This window comes from Sus scrofa, chromosome 8 (assembly GCF_054392235.1).
Source record: "Sus scrofa isolate SSC_HxYL_T2T_F1_AM1 chromosome 8, Sscrofa_HxYL_maternal_Yorkshire_Landrace_v2.0, whole genome shotgun sequence".
In the NCBI taxonomy this organism is placed as follows: Eukaryota; Metazoa; Chordata; class Mammalia; order Artiodactyla; family Suidae; genus Sus; species Sus scrofa.
In genome coordinates, this window is record NC_139390.1 from 73,501,682 (window position 1) to 73,523,397 (window position 21,716).

Sequence of the window (21,716 nt, forward strand, 5' to 3'; positions counted from 1 at the left end):
AAAACATGAATTTATGTGTGCACTAATACTAATGTCATAATGGCACCCCCATGGCCAGATGACTTAAATGTATCCTCACAGCCATGCTACCAATAGCCAGCAGACAGCATGTTCGCTTTAGGTATTCTCTGCAAGCAGAGGTCATGACTATCCGCTATATTCCCCAAAGTGCTTTGTTTTTTAAAAATAACCGTATAAATCTGCATATTGTTTATTTAACTGAATGATCTACAGGAGAGCAAAACTATAATATTCTACTTTGCTGGTGTTTGAAACAGTCTTTAAGAGCATTTCATGCTATTGTCCCATGATTTTTACATATCACAGCAACAGTTTCTGAAACACACAAGTTTCCAAACTAAAATGTTACTTTTCTGATGCCTTAAGGATTAATCATATAGAAAGTTATGTTAGACACTTACCTTGTGACTTCTATCAAAAATACTGTACTTCAAGCACACAGCAGACATACTCAGATTAGCCTGCTATCAATGAAGTTGCTAAAAAATAAAATGAGACAGAAAAAAATAATAAAACCACATTGTCTGAGAATACCACTAAAAGAAGGAAAAAATACAGATTAAGTACATATCAGATGTAAGAACTACTAACAGAACAAGAGAAAGCTGTTAGGGGTAAATGAATGCATATGAATCAATAATAATCATTTCACTTATCACAAAATGTTTATTTCATAGTGCTGGAAATACAAATTTCTTACTAAATACAATAGCTCCACTATATGAAAGTTATATAAATGGACACTGCTTATCAAGATCTAAACAAAAGGAAACCATAGCTTGGCTGAGAAGCCCTGCTGTTCCTCCTCCCATATTCCAAGGATGTTTCAGGAGTTGGCCCCTCAAATGAATATGTGACCAGATCAAGGCTGGTGAATCAGTTCTAGATCACAAACACAGTAAGTTTTGAGACATTGTTCAGCACCACCCTGACATCCTAGGAGATTTCATTTCATAGGAGTTCTGATTCCTCTTTTGCTTTTCTTTGGAAAATACCAGTGTATCTGAATAGCTCCAAAATATAATTAGTCTAGTTCATCTACAACAATGACTCAAAACTCTTTAGCTCTCTTAGATTGCCTTGGGTCAATATATATTCCATGGGGCATATTCAGTGTCACTAGTATTCAAGTAAATGTTAGACTAGCAGTTCCACAAGAGCAAAATCTTCACCTGCTTTGGTTACTAGTTTATCTGTAATTCCTGGAACAGTACCTGAAATAATTTAGGGGCCACAAAATAATATCCAGTTTTGCAAAGTTCCCAAGAGACCCAAATTAGTGTTTGAAGTGGACAGGAGACCCCCATTGTAGAAATGTTTTTTTTTTGATATGAAGGATTCCTAGCATTCCAGGTGAAAAATATTATCCTATCAAAACAATGTCATTGAAGATGTCCTGAGTCTCTGTACCTGTGAGTTAAAGAAAGACTTGACTAAAATTAATCTCATTCTACGGCTCTAAATGAATGGCTGAGAAATGACAATGTGGAAGAGAACACCTTTATAATTCAGGGCCTGCCCCTAAACCATAATCTTCCAACAACCACTTGACCCAGAGGATCAAAGGAAAATAATGTGTCTAAACAGTGCGAATAGAATAGGTGGTCTTATTACTTTAGCAGTTGTTTTAGCAGTTTTGAAACTCTGCCATCTTTCTCTGACCGGCAGAAGTCAACTCTTCTGAGAAATAGAAAATCTCAATTTACTCTCTACAAACTGAATAAGTATTTTAGGGTTCTGAACATCATTCCTAACTTTCCAAAACATGAAATGCTTCTAAGAAAAAGAGGACTACAATACAATGCTGTTATTATTTCTTGTTTGTATTCTGGCAGTCCTACATTTGTTCCTGTAAATACCTCAATCTGGCCAGGATTTCACAGCTAATGTGAAGTCACAGTTAACATTTTTTTTTCCCAGAGAAATGTAAGCAAAAGAAAATATTATTTTCTGAATTATCTAGGCAAATTATTTGGTTAATTGTATTTTATCAAAATATTCCCCATATTAGTGGTGTGATAATACATGCTGTAAGTCAGAAGGTGATGACTCTGAAACAGAAAAATTATTCGAATTCAATAATTTAATTTCACACATCCAGAATGGTTCAACTTTATATATCGAAATTTTAAAATGTAAGGGCAAGTTTGGTTACGTAGAAGTTAATCAACCAGCAAGTATATATTGAATGATTGTACCATGAACTTACTGAAGAATAAAATGCAAATGGACTCCTACTTTATATTGATTAAAGTATTTCCTATTTGGATTTGACTTATAAGAAGTAGTTCTTGACATAAAAGAGATAGTCAGTTTTCCAATTTTTAAATATCAAGGGTTGTGATTCTGGAAGGAAGGTGACCAAACACAGCCCATCACATACATAGAATCATTTGATATCTAGGTTCTTAAATTAAAAAGAAATGTTTGAAATATAAATGTCCTGGCTAACTATTTTTCATTTTAATAATAGCTTTAAATCCAAATAGGTGGAACTAGTTGATTGAGTGCAATTATTATTTTTAAAACCCCTATCTTTTCATAAAACATAAAAATTCATTCTTTAAAAAGTGTGAATAGGAGTTCCTGCTGTGGTACAATGGGATTCTCAGCATCTCTGTGACGCAGGTTCGATCCCCATCCCAGCACAGTGGGTTAAGGGTCTGGTGTTGCCACAGCTGTGGCATAGGTTGTAATTGCAGCTCGGATCTGATCCCTGGCCCAGGAACTTCATATGCCGTGGGGCGTTCAAAAAAGAAAAAAAAAAAAGTGTGAATAGTCTCTTTTCAAACTTTATGAATGACAACTCTATTTCCCCTCTGCATTTGATTAACTAAGACTGATGCAAAGATGGCTCTGCTATCGTCAAATCTTTCTTTTCTGTCATCTTCCTATTGGGTTAATTTAGGAGGAAGATAAACCATATGACGCAAGGCACTAATACCCTTTAATTAGTCTCCAGTTATTTACCTTGGGTCTTCTCTACAGTCAAGAGGCCAACTCAACCCACTGCCAAGCAAGAATTGACGGGCACAAGGAAAGGTAATCATCCTGAAATATCCAGAGAGAATGATTTTTTCACAGTAGTTAGTAGTAACATCCCCAAACTTATTTTAGAAGCATACTTTCTCTCTTTTAGCTTTCATTATTAAGCTTGAAAATGCCTTGGCATCATTTTGATACTAGTTTCTACCTTAACTTTAGACTCTATATAATGTTATGGTCAAATTTATTTTTAATTTTACTTTGGGTTAAAGTCAAGGTTTGACACTAGCTAAACTACCGAGGACAATGTAAATGCTAAAGAAAAGGTATTTGAGACAATGAACCTATTCCTACAGACAAATATGTGAGGCAAACATGTCAGGAAGATGAAGTGCATAATAATTTGGATCGATCCCTTAATTAATTAAAAAATTTATTTCTATCTAAAGATTATAATTTTATTTGTTATAGTATGGCTTAAAAAAAGACTTACGTATATTCAGGAAAGCTGAATTCTTCTGATTCGCATTTTTTTTCTGTCTTACTGAAGGATGAAGACAAATTCAAGCATTCATTGGTTTAAGTAATCAATAAATAAAATATGGTTTTATATCTCATTTCTATTTTTGCTAAAAAGATAGGAACTGCTATCATTTTACAGATAGTGTGTGTGTATTATATTATAATTTTGGGTGAATTGAAAAGGAGTCTGTGACTCACCATAGGAATATTATTGTTCAGTCTACAATCCTAAAAGTTAACTAGCAATTACAGTAAAATATTGTTTTCTATATTCACTATACTATATGATAATCCTCAAACTTGCTAAGAGACTAGTCTTAATTATTCCAGCTACCAAGAAGAAATGATAATTGTGACATGACAGAAGTGTTCATTATCACTTAAATGACAATTATAATATATTAAAATATCAAATCAATATGTTGTACACCTTAAATTTACACAATGTTATATTCAAATCTATTTTTTTTTTAGAGCTGCACCTGTGGCATTTGGAGGTTCCCAGGCTAGGGACCTAATTTGAGCTATTGCTGCTGGCCTATTCCAGAGCCACAGCAAAGCCAGATCTGAACCGTGTCTGCAAGTTACACCACAGCTAACAGTAACGCCGGATCTTAACCCACTGAGCAAGGCCTGGGATCCAACCTGCAACCTCATGGTTCCTAGATGGATTCGTTTCCACTGTGCCAGGAAGGGAACTCCTCAAATCTACTTCAATTAAGGAAAAAGTTAATGGCAAGTGAAAAATTAATAAGGAACTACATTCCTCTCAACAAAAATTGAGTTCACTGTAGGTTGTTCAAATTTGATCTTACATGCGTTCTTTTCCATCCAATGATATCCCATCAGAGGTTCTAAAGTAAGTTTAGTAGACTGCCTTTCTAATTATTCTGACCTGAGAATTGAAGGCAAATTGAATCTGGTGTGCTCCTCTCACCAAGCCTGAACTTAAACTCTGTGACCCTTTTTTTATAAAACTCAGTTGGTAGGTCTCAAGTATAAACAGGTATGGCAATAACAATAGCTGCAATAAGATGCAGTTAGCATTTACTTCACAAATACAATATGTGCTTAGATATTAAAAGTCTGAAGTGTTACATGTATCTTTCCAAAGACAATTTATTTTAAAAAGCAAATAAGCTAGTGAGACTACCTATACTCCTTTAGCAAGTTAAGCCTAAGTTATTTCTTTATATTTTTCAGCCCAAGCCCTGAAATTATCATATATATATAATTTTCAAATATATATTTCATTAAAAATGATGAAGTTAATCACATCATTTACGATTAATGAAGGATGTGATTTCATAATACTCGCATCTCCTCCATCTTCTATGTTCCTGTTAGATCAATCCTGAAACTACAGAATTTTAGAAATTTTAGTTCAAACTGTTATTTATAGGTAAGAATAGCAGGGCCCAGATAAAGGAAGTTACTTGGCCAAAGTTACACAAGTAGAGATAGAACTCAGTTTTCCAAAGCAATGTGTAGTCACATGTCTCTAATCTGAAACCACTCAGCCCTTTTCCATCATTTAGAAAGTCATGCCTAATTCTTCAATCTGGCATTTAAGGCCTCTGCTTTCTCTGTCCTAAACTTTCTTTCCAACTTTGTCTTTCCCTTCTCTCCATTCAAATTCCCAGGGATATTCCCAAGGCTTTCTCCTCTACTTGAAGATTCCCTCCATTAACCTCTGCATGGGCAAGTGCCACCTCCATGATATCTCTTACACAAATAATTTTTTGACTTCTTAACTGAAAACCTCTATCTGTAGAAAACACTCTTGTGACATTTTCTACTTTCTTTCCTCAAACAGTGATTTGTATATGTTGCAATTCCCTTTTTACTTGGCAAGACCAATTTACCTTGATAATCTCAACACACAACACAGGGCTTTGTCCCTAGTAGGTTCTTGGTGCATGTTAAATGAATATATGATTAACTTTGTAACGGTACTTTCAGTAATATAACCAAAATTAAATTCATACATTTTATACTGTTTGGTTTTTTAAAGCTTTTAATAAAACAGATTTCCACATGGGCTAAATCTATCCTTAAATCTGGCTTTTTTTTCCCTTAAAGCAAAGAAAACGTTGTTCCAAATCACTCCTAAATTATTAGCAACTTATCCTTTTAATTTAAAGATTTCAATTTTTATTTTTAGGTGCAATGATGAAGAGTTCTTTCCTAATTGTGCCTATCCTGGCATTAACACTGCCTTTTTTGGTAAGTTAATTTTATCTAATCAATTTGCATCAAAATTTTAAGAAAATTTTACATAAGGGCTCTAATTATATAAATTTCTAAATACGGTTATATTTTATAGAACAAAATAGCTACATGCTAACTATACTTCCCTAAATTATAATTTATTTTTACATTTATTTCTCTTATAAAATTAAAGACATGTTCTTATGGATATCCTTCTGATTTCTAGGAATTAAGAAATCACACTTTATTCTGTATAGAAAAACCTTTAAATTCTCATACAACAGAGAAAATACATTTTGGGAGAAACAATCCTGAAAATATTTTTAAATTATAATATGCTCTAAAAATAATTCACAAAAAAATAAATACAGGAATCATAGTCCAGGATCAGAAATGTTTTTAATAAATTCCTGTCTCACACAGATTGCAATCTCTTTAGAGACTTAAGAGATTAGAAGTCTGTTTAAGCTTTTTTTTAACCAATTTCAAATACCTTAACACATCTATCTCTAACAGTCAAACATATCATACCTTTTATTATAATCTTCCCATTATGACTGATTCCTTCCCAGGTATTTTATCTATAAACAACCCTATGATTTTTAGGCATTTTCTTGAATTACATGCTGCATATTAAGGCTAGCAGAATAAGGAAAGGATTTTTTTTAATTGAATGGTTTTCCTTATTGTTTTGGCTATTACTCTGTTTTATTTTCATCCTCATTCGGGATTCTAGGCACTTACTTGCCAGCAGTAAGAACAGCAAGAACGACCTCCTCTTAGACTATAAAATTTGGGAGGGCACTAGTCCTTGTTTCAAAAATTCATTTATTATTAAATTTAGACTTGCTGTTAATGTAATATTCTATTAGGTAAATTCTTGGAGTCAAACTTTTTAAAAATTTGAGTTATATAACTTTCATATTTATTTTCTTTATGCTTTGAAATTTGATTGTGGCCACCTGCACATTTAGAACTTGGGTTTTCACTTTGAGTGAGAGGGATTAAAGTTTAAATCAGAAAATGAGCCACAACTACCTGACCTGGAGTAACCTCTTCTTGAGCTCCTTGAGCCTGTTCTAGCCCCAAACCCTCCTTCCTGTTTTCACAATGCGACAAGCCCCAGAGACATAAATAAATAGTTCAAAAGAAGAATGAAAGTTTATAGATTATCACTCAATCTTATGAGTAGTCAAAATTATACAAATTAAAACAGCCATGTGAGAGAATCTTTTACATGCTGCATGTATCCCTTCTCTCCATAATAAAAATAGTTAAGATAATACTCATCACTAGCAATTAAGAGATGAACTGCACAATCTGATAGCCCATTGGTAGCATAATAAATTGGCATAAATTTTCTGTATATTGGTTTAATAATTTCTATCAAAGAATTTTTGTCCCCCCAAAATCAGTTTTGAAAAACTATCTTGAAAAATCAATGAATACTCTTTAAAATGCCATTGATATCCAGATTTTATTTATCTATTTATAATATTTTTTGAAAAAAGCTTTAATGGTTAACAATAAAGTGAAGAACAAACATTTCATGACATAATCACTGGTTATTTTTCAACTATGAATACACAAGTATAAAAACTATAAGATAATGGAGAAGTGATGTGAGAAATTATGCTTCTTAAAAAAAGCAAAATGCAAGTTACTAAACTATACCAGGAATACATAATATATAGAGACTGATATTCAAATATCTAGATTATCACGAACTTTGGGTGTAGGCAAACTTTATATAATATTCATATAACTTTTAAAAATTTAAACCAGTGACTTAGTAAATTTAGAGAAAAATACATCTTTGTCTCAAAATACTCTGTATTTTATTATTTTTTCAAATTTCTGATTTTCTATACCTACACCTTCCAATAGGTTTATAGAATCTTTTATGTCTAAGAACTATGTGTGAAAAGTCCTAAACTCGAACTATTATTTTTAAATATTTATCATTATGACCTCATCACAAAAGTTTATAAAACTTTTGAGTTTTAAAGTATTATGTATACATGCCTATGGAAATTGCTTTTTCACTCCTGAATTGTGTGCGCGTTGCAACCCAGAATTAAGAAAGAACTATAGGAGTTCCCATCGTGGAGCAGTGGTTAATGAATCCGACTAGGAACCATGAGGTTGCGGGTTTGGTCCCTGGCCTTGCTCAGTGGGTGAAGGATCGGGCATTGCTGTGAGCTGTGGTGTAGGTTGCAGATGTGGCTCAGATCCCGCGTTGCTGTGGCTCTGGCGTTGGCTGGTGGCTACAGCTCCGATTAGACCCCTAGCCTGGGAACCTCCATATGCTGTGGGAGTGGCCCAAAGAAATAACAAAAAGACAAAAAAAAAAAAAAAAAAAAAAAAAAGAAAGAAAGAACTACAAAAACATGAAACTTGAGGAGTTCCCATCGTGGCTCAGTGGTTAACGAATCCAACTAAGAACCATGAGGCTGCAGGTTCAATCCCTAGCCTTGCTCAGTGGGTTAAGGATCTGGCATTGCCGTGAGCTGTGGTGTAGATCAAAGACGCGGCTCCCGCATTGCTATGGCTCTGGCATAGGCCAGCGACTACAGCTCTGATTAGACCCCTAGCCTGGGAACCTGTATGCTATGAGTGTGGCTCTAGAAAAGACAAAACAAAAAAAAAACCAAACGTGAAACTTGACTTTTTTAGAAAAGCTACTATTTATTTAACATTTACATATTGATGTTATGCTAGAGGCAACTTTCTAATCTAAGAAATCCTCAGAAATCATCTTAGTGGTAGAACAGAAAAAGAAAAATATGCTCAATGCTCTTATTTTTAACACTGTACATTTAATACAAACTGAATATAAGTAGTGCCTATTTTTCATTTAAGCAAGCATCATGTATATTTGTTGGCACAGGGGTCAAATGATCATATTTCAACTTTGAATTTTTCTCCCTAGACAATGATTTTTAAAGACAGCTTAACCACGGAGCTTATTATTACTATTTTAGTTATATTTCTGTCACTTCTTGAATGGTTCACAGACTTTATAGACTTGATAGCCATGGGAAATGTTTTATAATAGTTTATCATACTAAAATAAAAACAAAGAAAACATGTTTTGTCTTTAATAAAGAAGATATTTTTAAAATTAAAAAAAAGTCTAGACTCTGCCTTTTTTTTTTTTTTAACTTATTTCTTATTCTTTCTCTGAACATTACCAGGGTGCAGAGGAGCAAAACCAGGAAAAACTAACGGTAAGTTTAATTGTTTCTAGTAGAGATAGGAACTTCAAAGTATAATATTCTACAAAGTTTAACAAGATTAAAATGCTTTCTGTCTAAAAATTAAGTAAATACTTAAACTCCATAAAATAATCTAATAACCTTTGTAAAAAACATCACTTCAGCAGCCAATCATATACATTGACCTCAATGTGCATCTGAAAATCTCAGTATCATTTTGTGTCCCCAGTCATATCTTTTGGGTTTCATGTGTTTAGCAACATGAAAAAACTCAGAATGTGGTACTGGGAAAAAATCAAAACAAGGTAAAGTTTAATATTTCTATTGCCTACTTTTAAAGACTTGGGAAAAGCTCCCTTTTGGATCCATCTTTGAGTACTTCTCACACACTTGTGTTTACTTCCTCCTTTTGTTTCCTGGATCTATTTGAATGAATACTTTTTTTCTTTTTTTTTTTTTTTTTTTTTGCTTTTTAGGGCCACACCCATGGCATATGGAAGTCCCCAGCTTAGGGGTCGAATCAGAGCTACAGCTGCTGTCCTACACCACAGGAAAGCCAGATCGGAGCCACATCTGTGACCTACACCATAGCTCATGCCAATGCCAGATCCTTAACCCACTGAGTGAGACTAGGGATCAAACCCAGGTCCTCATGGATACTAGTTGGGATTGTTACTGCTGAGACATGATAGGAACTCCGAATAAATACGTTTAAAAATATCTCCTTTCATGAAAAAGGCTTGCTTTGCAGTATAATTTTGTGGATTTGTTTCTGTTTATATGGAAAGATCCATCAACATATTTTTATAACTGCACATAATCAACAGAATGGAGGCAAGTAAAAATACAAAACTTCCTAATTTATCTTTAATGGATAAAAACTAAGCTGAAAAAAAATCCAAGCATAAATCCAGGAATCCTCCTGCAGAACTTTTTTTTTTTTAACTATTCTGCTGTAATTAGTCTTGGAAAAAAATGTGTCCTCAGCCCAATCGCTAGATAAATAAAATTTCTAAATTACAAACATGTGAGAATACATATATATAAAAAACATACACTTTTTTTTTCAGTGTGTGCAGTACGTGTGTGTACTCTATGTCAAAGCTTTCTATGAGATTCTTATAGCTGTTTTACTTATATGTGCAATTTTTATATACGCCGAGCTCTGGGCAATGCAGTTTACATTACTGATTATCTCATCTAAGTTTTTTGAAACTAATATTATTTGTAATATTTGATGAAAATCAAGAAATAGAGGGGAAATGTACAAATCCGTGTCTTGTAAAATAATGTGGTTTTCCAATGTTTACTTAATGTCAAATACTGTAACACCGTATTTCAAAAAATTCTGATTTAAGACATCTCTACATTCTAGCCTACAATAATACCATTCTGCATAATTTATTCTTTTTGCAGCGCTGTGAGAGTGATAAAAGATTATTCAATGAAGAAAAAGTCAAATATATCCCAATTTATTACATGCTGAATAGGTTTCCTAGTTATGGATTTTTCTACCAACATAGATCAGCTGTATCACCTAATAGACAATTTATACCTTACCCATATTATGCAAGGCCAGTTGTAGCTGGGCCACATGCTCAAAAACCTCAATGGCAAGACCAGCCAAATGTCTACCCACCTACAGTGGCACGTCGCCCACGCCTACATGCATCATTTATTGCCATTCCCCCAAAGAAAAATCAGGATAAAACGGCCATCCCTGCTATCAATTCCATTGCTACTGTTGAGCCTACAATTGTACCTGCCACTGAACCAATAGTGAACGCTGAACCAATAGTGAACGCTGTAGTAACTCCAGAAGCTTCCTCAGAATTCCTCATCACAAGCGCACCTGAGACCACCACTGTCCAAGTCACTTCACCCGTGGTCTAAAAACTCTAAGGAGACATCGAAGAAGACAATACAGGTAAATGAGCAAAAGACAAAAATGAATAATAGACAACATTCATGGCTTTATCAATACCACCATAAAATCAAGATAGTATAGATGGATAAATTAAGTCTATTACTGGAACAGGCAAAATGGGCCAATTTTAACAAATTTGGTGGTGCCCTCCCATAGATACACTCGATTCTTTTCCAACAGGAAATTTAAAAATAATCTTATTTTACAAAATGAAAAAAATTGAGGATTTCATTATGGAACTTTTTTTCAACAATTGGAACAAATGTTTTTGACAACTGCAACAGTCCTAGAAACTGTTAGTTTTATTTTATTCCTAGTCACACACAAAGACAGTAGAGTAAAGCACTTTGTTAAACTTGTGATTTTTCTTATCTCAAAAATACATTTTCTTAGAATGATTTATATGGGATAGGAATTTAAGTACATTTTAAATGTTTACATGTTCTTGCACTTGAGTTTTGGTTTGAATAGAGTGAAGGGAAATGACATGTTTCCCACAAAGCACTTTATCCCAGACATCATGCCTGAAACAGTCCATGAAGTTAGGCACCCCAAATTTCTCCTATTCTAAGGTAAACCCATGGGAGAATTCTAATTCTTAAGCTACATATTAAAAAGATACTTTCAGAACATTAAATGTGATGTAAATATTTTTATTTATTATTTGGGTCAATGGATAATGGCAGAGTCTAAAAAAATTTAAAACATACAAAGTTAAATAGAGAGATTAATAAAATAGAAAATAACTAAAGAGTGTGAAATAATTTGAGGAGAAAGTGACAAAATTTTGCAAGTATTTTCAGTGCATCACATCGTCTACATGTTTCATGGTCTAAAATCCAACTCAATGATCTCTGATATAGTGGTAATGGCATTAGATCAGAGAAGTCTGCTCTTTCCCTTGTGTGATTAGCAAGTCATTACTCTCTCTGAACTTTCATGTTCTCATAATTTTGGTTACTCTGAGACAAATTAAGAAAGCATATTGTGAACAGGTTGTAAAAAAATGATCAATCTGAGAATTATAATGCTTTGGAAAAGATAAAGTAAAATTTATAAATACTAAAATTTTCTTTCACCCAATATCTCAGGTCTTTACTAAATTATCAAAACTACATAATTATCTCCGATTATTCCTATAGCACCCATATGGAATGGATTATATTACCATCTTGAATTCACACACAAAAAAATAGGCCTGTGGATGTAAGTTACTACAACTAGAAAATTCAAAACTGGGAACCAAACCAAATCTGCTTGATTTCAAATCATAAGCCTTAATTAGTATGTCACCTATTTCCCTATGGGCTAATTTGCAAAAAAAGAAAGAGAAAAAAGAAAGGACAAAACAAACACAAAACAGAAAACACAGTATAATCTGCCAAAATCACCATATATGTAAATTTTATTATTGAATTTGCTATTAATGGTACATCTGGTAAGAAAAAGAAGATAATAAACTGAATAAAATTCAACTTACTAAAATTTTGAAAATAAAATGAGAAAATTAATGAATGGAGACAACATGAAAGCAAGTAACTGAATATGCAGTTTGGACTGTTTTATTAGTCCAAAACACATCATTACCTGATTATGTTTTTAAGTAGAATAATCATTACCTTAATAGTTACTTATGTTCAAAACTCATAAACCTAGATTTCTAAGTTAAAAGCACTGTATAATATCACCCATAAAAAAGAATGTATAGGACTGTGACTTTCTGTAAATATTAGATGAAGTTATTGTCATTTCTCTATATGTCAAATTTAAATATTTAAATTTAGATATTTAATTTGATAAATTCCTTGCACACAGACATGAGGCAAATCACGGAAGCTAAATAAAAGTCTTCATATCATGAGGCCTGTTAACACATTATGAACTAAATTCCTAAATTGTCATCATTTTTTATAGGTCTTGCTGAAACCAAATGACTACTTCAAACTCTCCTTTGGCCAGTTATCTGCCTTCAGTCAAGACAAAATATGATTTTCACGGATTCAGCTCCTTCCTCTTCTCCCCTTATGTTTTACATTCATGCCACATTTAATTTTTTGATCCCTGCATAATAAAGCCAATTGAATGCAAATGGATCTCTTAACTTGAAAAGAGTCTATGAATGCATCTCAGGGAACTTTGAAACTCTGAAATTCCAAGATAAACTTAGTGTGCGTTTGAGTATACACATTTAATTGGAAGCAAAGTTCATAATTTCATCTGATTCTCAGAGTGGTCCATGGTCTAAACACTGATTAAGAATGTCATTTGTAGGAGTTCCTGTCGTGGCGCAGTGGTTAACGAATCCCACTAGGAACCGGGAGGTTGCGGGTTCGGTCCCTGCCCTTGCTCAGTGGGTTGACGATCCGGCGTTGCCATGAGCTGTGGTGTAGGTTGCAGACGCGGCTCGGATCCTGCATTGCTGTGGCTTTGGCGTGGGCCGGTGGCTGCAGCTCTGATTAGACCCCTAGCCTGGGAATATCCATAGAAATGGCAAAAAGACAAAAAAAAAAAAAATGTCATCTGCAGGATGACCCTGGAACATCTCAATTAAAGTCTAAGTCACTGGGGTCAGAGAAGAATGAAGCCATAGTATTCAAATCCAGAGAACCACAAAGTGACTCTTGGGAGTTGTGAGACCTCTCAAGCTAGTTTTAAATTTACTTCCCCAAATGTAATGCTAAAATTGGTCTAGATTATTCCCACAAGCAAATTCTGAACACAGACAGATTATAGATGACTACAACTACAGACACAGATACATGGCAAAATTAACAGGAGTTGACTCTTGATCTGCATGAACAGTTTCCTCTAATCTTGAAGATATAATCTCACACCTGTCAAACTCACATACAAAGGGCTTTGTAAGGGTTGAGTGATTGATATTTTTCCTGGCATGATGTGTTAAAGATGGAGCAAACACATAAATTACCCACTCATTTTCTTCACAATATCTCTTTAAAGAAAAAACTATGTCATATTTTTGGCCTTTAAGTATATTTACCAATTTTTGCAGACTAGAAGACTTCAATTCCAGGAGCTTCCTGGTGTGTATATGTGTGGTATGTGAGTAAAAATGTGAAAGAAATAGAATTTATTTCATTAATTAAAAATATATATATATCACAAAATACTATAAGAATTATTGTGGGATAAAAACAATAATATAATGTAATAATAATAAGCAATCAACAGTTATATGCCACAGACCATAAGCCAATCTTCTCTTTTTTCACATGCATTTAATCATTTAATATGTACTCATGGACAACGTATTATTAGTAGTACTATGAAAAAGAATTGAAGTAATTCTCCTCAAGTGGAGCTAGAATTTGAACCCTGATAATTCTGCTTTAAAATACACATTTTTAATCTTGTGAACACCACTATAAAAGCGTTACCACTCTGGTTGGTGAAATAAAATATGAACCAAAATACTTTGAAACAACAAAAAAAATCTTAAATATTATATTGGTTCTTATTAATAAAATGATATGCCTAACTAAATAACATTAATAAAAGAGTCATTAAAATTAGGATTTTAAATTAAACACTTACCTCCCTGATATGATCTTTGTACTAATTGGAGTACAACCCCAACTAGTTGGAATACAACTAATTGGACTAACAAGTTGGAGTACACTAGGTAACTAATATGGCATGGTAAATCCTTCAACTTCTATTAACATGTTAAGAAAATACACTAATGAGTTGGTTATTTTGGATTTGGATAAATTACTTTCAGATGCAAAGGTCCATCCAAGTGAAGGTAGTTATAATTAATGAGAAATTAGGTCATTAGCATGGAAAAGAAATAGGATCTGGAAGTTGACACCTAATCATTCATTTATCATTATTTGCCAAAAGCCCACTATGTGAATACAGCAAGTTTCCCTCCCACTTCTAGGGCTTCATAGACTAATGAAATTTAGGAAAACATTTTTATTAAATCTTAAAAAAAAGCCTTATCTGAAAACTCTAAGGTCTTCCAAAATGCAGTGGTAATTTATATAATAAGCATTTATACAGCACTTTAAAAATGTATAAAGCACTCCTACATATATAAATAAACCTCTTAATCTTCACTAATAACCTCTTGAAATAATTTATTGATCCTCATTTTGCATATGTGGAAACACCTTTAAAGTAGTTAAATATAAGAGAGTAAAAAGTTACGGGCTTTGGATTTGGATAGAATTTGTAAAATTTTAGCTCAAAATTACTCAACTATGACCTCGGGTAATAAACAGAATGGAAAGTAACATTTTTTGATTTATTGATACGTACGTCTGGTTCTGTAACAAGGATTTTACAAATTTTACTTTATTTCATACAGTATTCTCTCAGAGGGGTACTGTTATGTTCATATGTAAACAAGGAAACTGAGGCTCAAAGACCAAAAAGTCACTAAATGGTAAGGTTTAGTTTTGAACTCTAGCAACTCAATCCATCAGCCTCCCTTGTCTTACTGCTAGGACACACAAACCTTTAATCTGAGACACTCATTATAGTTCCCTATATTGACTGGGCATTCATTATTTCCCTATCCATAAAGGACATTCACTGTCTGCAAGATGAAGTCAACTGTCATGATCTTCCTACTTCATCTCTACCCATTAGGTCCTCTTACTATTCACCCCAGTGACTTAAGAACTTCTATGACAGCTTTAACTGCCCTATCATCATCACCAGCACTTTGTAAAGCTGCTCAAATCCTTTTGATAATTCATATCACATATTCAAAATTTGACTCCTTGGCTTAAACACCACATCCTTAAAAAACACTTTCCTGAACTTCCGAGATCAAGGGCTACACTTATGTGCAACTACAGCATCCTGCCCCTACTGGTTCCTCACCCCTTAAACTCTAAAACTCTGTTATAACTGCCTGACCACCCTCCTGCGGGATTGTAAACCTGTGAGCCCAGGAACTATGTTCTCTCGCCATTGATTCTCCAAGGTAAGACCCACAGAGGAGCTAATAAATATTTTCTATACAAATGAGTAAGTAAAGGAAGAAATGGATTGTTAAGACTGAAATTGAAACACCCGTTTAATAGGATTACATAATCTAGGCTTTTCTTACCAAAATCTGGGCAGGGGGTGGAATGTTGACCTTAGTTTATTACTAATCATAAACCAAACTACCAAAGGAAGTGATACATTGTTAGGCCAATTTTAAACTCAAAATTACTGCAAATCATAATACTAATCACAGTAACATAAAGGTGTAAAGAGAGAATGTTTTTATAACTTAATTTCAGTTTTCACGGAAAGAAAGCTAAATGTCAACAGAATGATAACCAAATTGCTATATCAATATTATGAATTATCTTAACTCAAGGACACTATTTAGAAGAAGGAGATGACAGCATATCCTCTTCCTAATCTTTCTAATGAGATAAACTCTAGTAGTGGCCTAATGCCAGTTATTGGAATAAAGGCTGTAAACTTAATAGTCAAGACTGATGAAAAAAAAAAAAAAACAGACTTGAAAAATCAACTGTGCTCTCTTTATGTGCATATTTTAATAGAATATACTAGGAAATCCAGAACTTATTGAAGGCAAGATTAAAGTCCTAAATATCACTATAAAATTAATACTTGACATCCTTACCATTACTTTTCACATTTAAAAATCATTCCTTTGACTCATTCATCAAAAAATACCTCTAACCATTGATGGGATGTTTAAGACAGAAATCTTAAAGAATAAAACTTTGAAGTCTCTCATGCCACAGAAATAATAAATTTTAAATAATAATTTCAAGAAATAGTACAATAAACATTTTTATAAGAAATAAAATTATTATTTATTTTCCTAAGTAAAGATGGAGCAGTAAAATGTAATTTTTGCTGGAAGAATCCACATAAGCAACTGATTTCGTCAACAGGCTTGACTTTCTTTTAAATTTTCACTAAAAGCAACTGAATCCATGTAAACAACTGATTTCATCAACAGGCTTGACTTTCTTTTAATCAATAATAATCTTTGCCCACAGCAATCATATTAAAGTTTTTTCAAGTCTATCCCCAAAAGGAAATAAGTAGGAGGGACAATCAGGATGAAAGGTTTATTTATTCATAAGGTACTCCCTAGCTTTCAGTTGGAGATGACAACTACCAGAGAGGGGTCAGCTGTGATCAAGAGAAGATAAAATCTGACCAGAACCCAGAGGACGACTCCTTCTAAGGTATCTATGGAGATAAGAGATCAGGACATAGATTTTTCTTTTAGGCTTCAGGCTTTCCACAGTTTGAACATAAATGTAACTGCCAAACAAACTAATAATTGAAACTATCTGCTCAACTAGACAAAGTGAACTTGTTTCTAACGCTATTAAACTAATTGCTGATGGGAAACTGATCACACCCATTCAAAGGCTAGAGTCCTATTGCTTCCAGTGTCTGAAGTTTGATCAAAGCTTATTCCTAAAAATTACTCAAGTTCTATAGCCTGAATAGCAGCCTATGATAAAATGTGATTTAGGTTAAAAGAATCATAAAACAAACTTGTTTGTGGAGTGGAAATTCCTGTAACAGGAATGCTTAATACTGCCTAAGGCACTTCCTGATGATAATGAGAATGCACACTTCACCCTTCCAGGCATCTATAGAAGCATTAGCTTTAATATCCTAAAAGGGTGAATTTCAATTTTTTAATCTAAAAGCTTTTTTAAAACAATTTTGCTTAAATAATGCGTGTATTCTTACATTTAAAGAACCATTAAGTTGGTTCTTTAAATTAAATTAAATTAAATTAAATTCTCAATTACTCTAAATTATGCTTGTATTATTAGAAATTTATAGATGCTACAGAAAGCTCTTGAGTAACCAGCACATTATTTAGTGATAGTGTTACTCCTTGAGAAGTCTTAATATCATAATTTACTGATATAAATATGGATTTGAATAACCTATTTATCACTACACAGTTCAGCATGGGTTATCCTTATTACTTTTCTTGCAGAGTCCATGAAGAAAACATGAAGGTCCTCATCTTCCCTATGATCATCCTGAACCTTACTACATTCTTCTTAGTAAGTTTTCATTGTTCCTCAACAGGTGATTTTTCTTCTCATTTCGAAAAAGATAAAGATGTTCATTTAAATTATATAACACAAAACATCTCAGAGTAAAACATTATTGTGTTTGTAACCAGGATAATTCATGCTCTGTTGCCTTACAAAAAATAAGCTTTAATTATAATAAGCTTTCTTATGTCGCTTTCTATATATTGCCCACAATGGGAATATATATTATATATCACACATAAATATACATGTATATGTATCAAAAATAATGTCCATGCAAAAATGTCCACACAGATGTTTATAGACATTCTACTCATAATTGCCAAAATTTGGAAGCAACCAAGATGTCCTTTGGTGGTGAGTGAATAAACTCTTGTTTATTCATATGAAACCATGAAAGACATGGAAGAACTTTAAATGTATATTACTAAGTGAAAGGAACCAATCAGAAAAAGCTATGTACTATATGATTCCAATTATAACAAATGCTGGAAAAAGCAAAACTATAAAGTCTGTAAAAAGATAATGCTTGCCAGGGGTTAGGAGGGATGAATAAGGAGAACACAGAGGATTTTCTAGGGTAGTGAAACTGTTCTATAAGACATTGTAACAGTGATGAAATTCCCATTGTGGCTCAGGGGTAATGAACCCAACTAGTATCCATGAGGACACAGTTAAATCCCTGGCACCACTCACTGGGTTAAGGATCTGGTATTGCAGTGAGCTGAAGTGTAGGTCTCAGACTCAGCTCGGATTCTGTGTTGCTGTGGCTGTGGTGTAAGCTACAACTCCAGTTTGACCCCTAGCCTGGGGAATTTCCATATGCCATTGGTGCAGCCTTAAAAAGCAAAAAAAAAAAAAAAATATATATATATATATATATATATGTATATATATATATATATACACACACACACACACACACATATATATATATATACTATAATGGTAAATACATGTCATTATATGTTTGTCAAAACCCACAGTCTGTGCAACAACAAGGGGGAATCCTAAATGTAAACTATGGACTTTGAATAATGATATATCACTGTAGCATCACTGACTAACAAATGTATTACCCTCTTGGGATGTCGATAGTGGGAAATCTGAGCATATGTGGAGGCAGGAAGTATATGGGAACTCTGTACCTTCCACTCAATTTTGCCATGACACTAAAACTGCTCCAAAAATGTAATCGTTTTTAAAAAATGGAAATCAAACCTGAAAAAAAAATAAAATGGTAAATTTTAAATTTTCCGTGAATATTTTTAAATGCACCCTATGTGACCTGATGCCATATATATTTAACTCTTTACTTGTAAATTTTTTACGTGCAGTCAAGTGAGAGTCTTCAAACTCATGACCACTCAAGACAAAAGCTATTGAGGCTGAATTTGCCTTCGAAAACCAGAACAGCAACATCCTCTCATGTACAAGCTGCACTAAGAGAAGCCCAAGCCAGGACATCAAAGCAGTCACCAAATCAGGCTTCACTTACTGGGATTCGACCAAAATCATCTCTATCTGTGTTCCCAAATCCAACTGTAGCATCTAAATTTAAAAAATCTTCAACTTCTAAATCTACAGCCAAGAGCTCATTACCTTCCCAAGATGCAGCAAAGAAGTCCACCTCTACCAAAACGCAATTTCTAGCTAACATTGCACAGAAACCGCCTCGGTCAAAAACAACTTCAAAAAAACAGAATTTAGTCCACAGCTCTGCACACCAACTGACCTCAGGTGACAAGTCTAAGTCCGAACAGTCATCTGGTATAAAAAGAAAAGCAATTGCTAAGCCTAAACAGAAACAGGCACAAGTTACCAAGTCTACACGCAAGCAGACATCATCTTCACAAAATACAGGACAAAGGTCTTCAGTTGCCAATGCTACACAGAAATCAACCATAAAGACAAAAAAAGGAAAGACTCTAGCTGCCAAACTTGTACTGAGACAAACATCAACTTCCCAAAGTGCTGTAAGGAGCCGTCCAATTCCTAAGGCTAACAGGACAAAGGCTAAGGTTTCCAGGAGTAACACAAGGAGAGTTGTTTCCAAGCAGTCTCCACCAAATAATTCAGCGGGCCCCAGATTTACTTCAAAAAGAATTACTAAGCTTGCAGCCAAAAAGTCTCAAGGATCCAATTCTGCTGGAAGCCGAAATCTAGCTTCCAAAAGCAAACAAAGGAAGATAAGACCATACCAGTCTTCATCTTACCCAACATTACCACATGCCCACAGCCACCATGTATGCAAACTTCACCTACCACTATCTCGTCCAATAAAATCTCATCCTTCTCAACCTCAAGCTCAGAAATCTAAACCTCATAAGCCTTGCTCACATCAACCAGAAAAACAGTCATCTGAGAATCCTGTAGAAGCAGCTACTGCATCACACACAGCACGAACCACTGCCTTTGCAGTTATTGCCATGACAGCCTCCAGGGATACTCAAATTACACCTACTGCAAAAGCTCTCACTACTACCCTCTCATCTGCTACTACCACCTCTGCATCTCAAATCACCACTCTGTCTGCTGATACCACCACCACCACCAGAACAGAGACCAACACCCTTGAGGATGACACAACTTTTACTATAACCGACACTACTGCTGTTGCCATTGGTGAAACCACTTCTGTAACTGAAACTGCTACTGCTGAAGCCGACACAGCTGTTGAAAAGTCTGCCGTAACTGTGACTAGAACCATGGCTACCGTAGGGAGCAGTAACAGTGCAACTCACACTGCAACCAGCACCACCACCACAACAGAGCCTCTTAAAACCACGACAGCCACTCCAGGAGTGGATACTTCTGTCCTTGGCACTACTCTGCCTGTGATCACAGTCACTTCTGCTCTCCCTAATGCCACCACTGCTTCGGGGAATGCCTCCACTACTACCAGTACAACTGATGACACTGTGTCTGAAGATATCAACAACCTTGAAGAGTATAACTTTTACCCTGTAGGGGACTTGGAATATGAATATGAATCTGGCCCAGAGCTTGCTTAAGATTCCACCACAATTCCAGAATCTAATGCCACAGGCCCAATTCCAGGGAGCACTTCTCCTACACAGAATGCCTCAGGACTTGCAAATGAGTAGAATACTACTCGGAACCTATAGGTGATGGCTACTACACATAGCTTTTGAATACTGATCAAATACCCTAACCAATAATCAAAAGTATGAAATGAAATACTGAAAATTTTAACAATGAAAATATAGCAATTCTCTAAGCATACCGTACTGTGGTTTTTAGTCCTTCTTTATCGCCTATATATCACATCACAAATTTGAAGTACCATAAGAAAAATTATTATTGCATTTTATTATGATAACTAAATTCATCTTACAGCCCTTGATACTTAACATAGAAATGGAATTTGTCTGTCTCACTCTATTCTAAAAACCCCTGATGTCCTAAGACTCCTTAATCCTCTTAATTCTTTAAGTACTGAAGGATAATTAAAGAAATAATTAATCTGATGAATTTCATTATAATGGAAGTAAATAAACACTTAAAGGGGTTTACCTACAGAATAATATGAATACCTTAAATAATACATGAGATTTCTGGATACTGTATAACTGGAAGCGGGAATATTATTTAAAGAATCTGGCAACTGACAATGCCTTCTTCCCTTGAATGAAAATTTGGCCCTGATAAATACCAAGAGTGTACCAGAAGTCCATAAACATCTTTTTATATGGAAAAGACTATTTAAATTATTCCTGAGCTATTAAGCTTTTGGAAGAGCAAAAAATGAGCTACTTAAATCCAGCAAGTCCCTATCTT

The 21,716-nt window shown here is 34.1% G+C and overlaps 2 protein-coding genes across 2 annotated transcripts; both read left to right on the forward strand.

Annotated features, from left to right (window-relative positions):
• Positions 1 to 2,996: 2,996 nt before the first annotated feature.
• Positions 2,997 to 12,977, forward strand: CSN3 (casein kappa). The gene is given in 5 exon segments (NM_001004026.1): positions 2,997 to 3,063; positions 5,693 to 5,754; positions 8,937 to 8,969; positions 10,374 to 10,884; positions 12,799 to 12,977. Coding segments are annotated over 3 exon segments (567 nt in total). The 5' UTR covers positions 2,997 to 3,063; positions 5,693 to 5,697; the 3' UTR covers positions 10,851 to 10,884; positions 12,799 to 12,977.
• Positions 12,978 to 16,986: 4,009 nt separating this feature from the next.
• Positions 16,987 to 21,157, forward strand: LOC146400850 (uncharacterized). The gene is made up of 3 exons (XM_084973766.1): positions 16,987 to 17,075; positions 17,852 to 17,921; positions 19,253 to 21,157. The coding sequence occupies exons 2-3, from the start codon at positions 17,868 to 17,870 to the stop codon at positions 20,927 to 20,929; spliced, it is 1,731 nt and encodes a 576-aa protein (XP_084829892.1). The 5' UTR covers positions 16,987 to 17,075; positions 17,852 to 17,867; the 3' UTR covers positions 20,930 to 21,157.
• The last annotated feature ends 559 nt before the right edge of the window (positions 21,158 to 21,716 follow it).

Excerpts from the sequence above, each read along its gene's own strand:
- LOC146400850 (XM_084973766.1), top strand. The coding sequence starts at position 17,868 with ATGAAGGTCCTCATCTTCCCTATGATCATCCTGAACCTTACTACATTC. Across the intron at positions 17,922-19,252 it reads ACCTTACTACATTCTTCTTA|TCAAGTGAGAGTCTTCAAAC; the intron begins GTAAGTTTTCAT and ends TTTTACGTGCAG.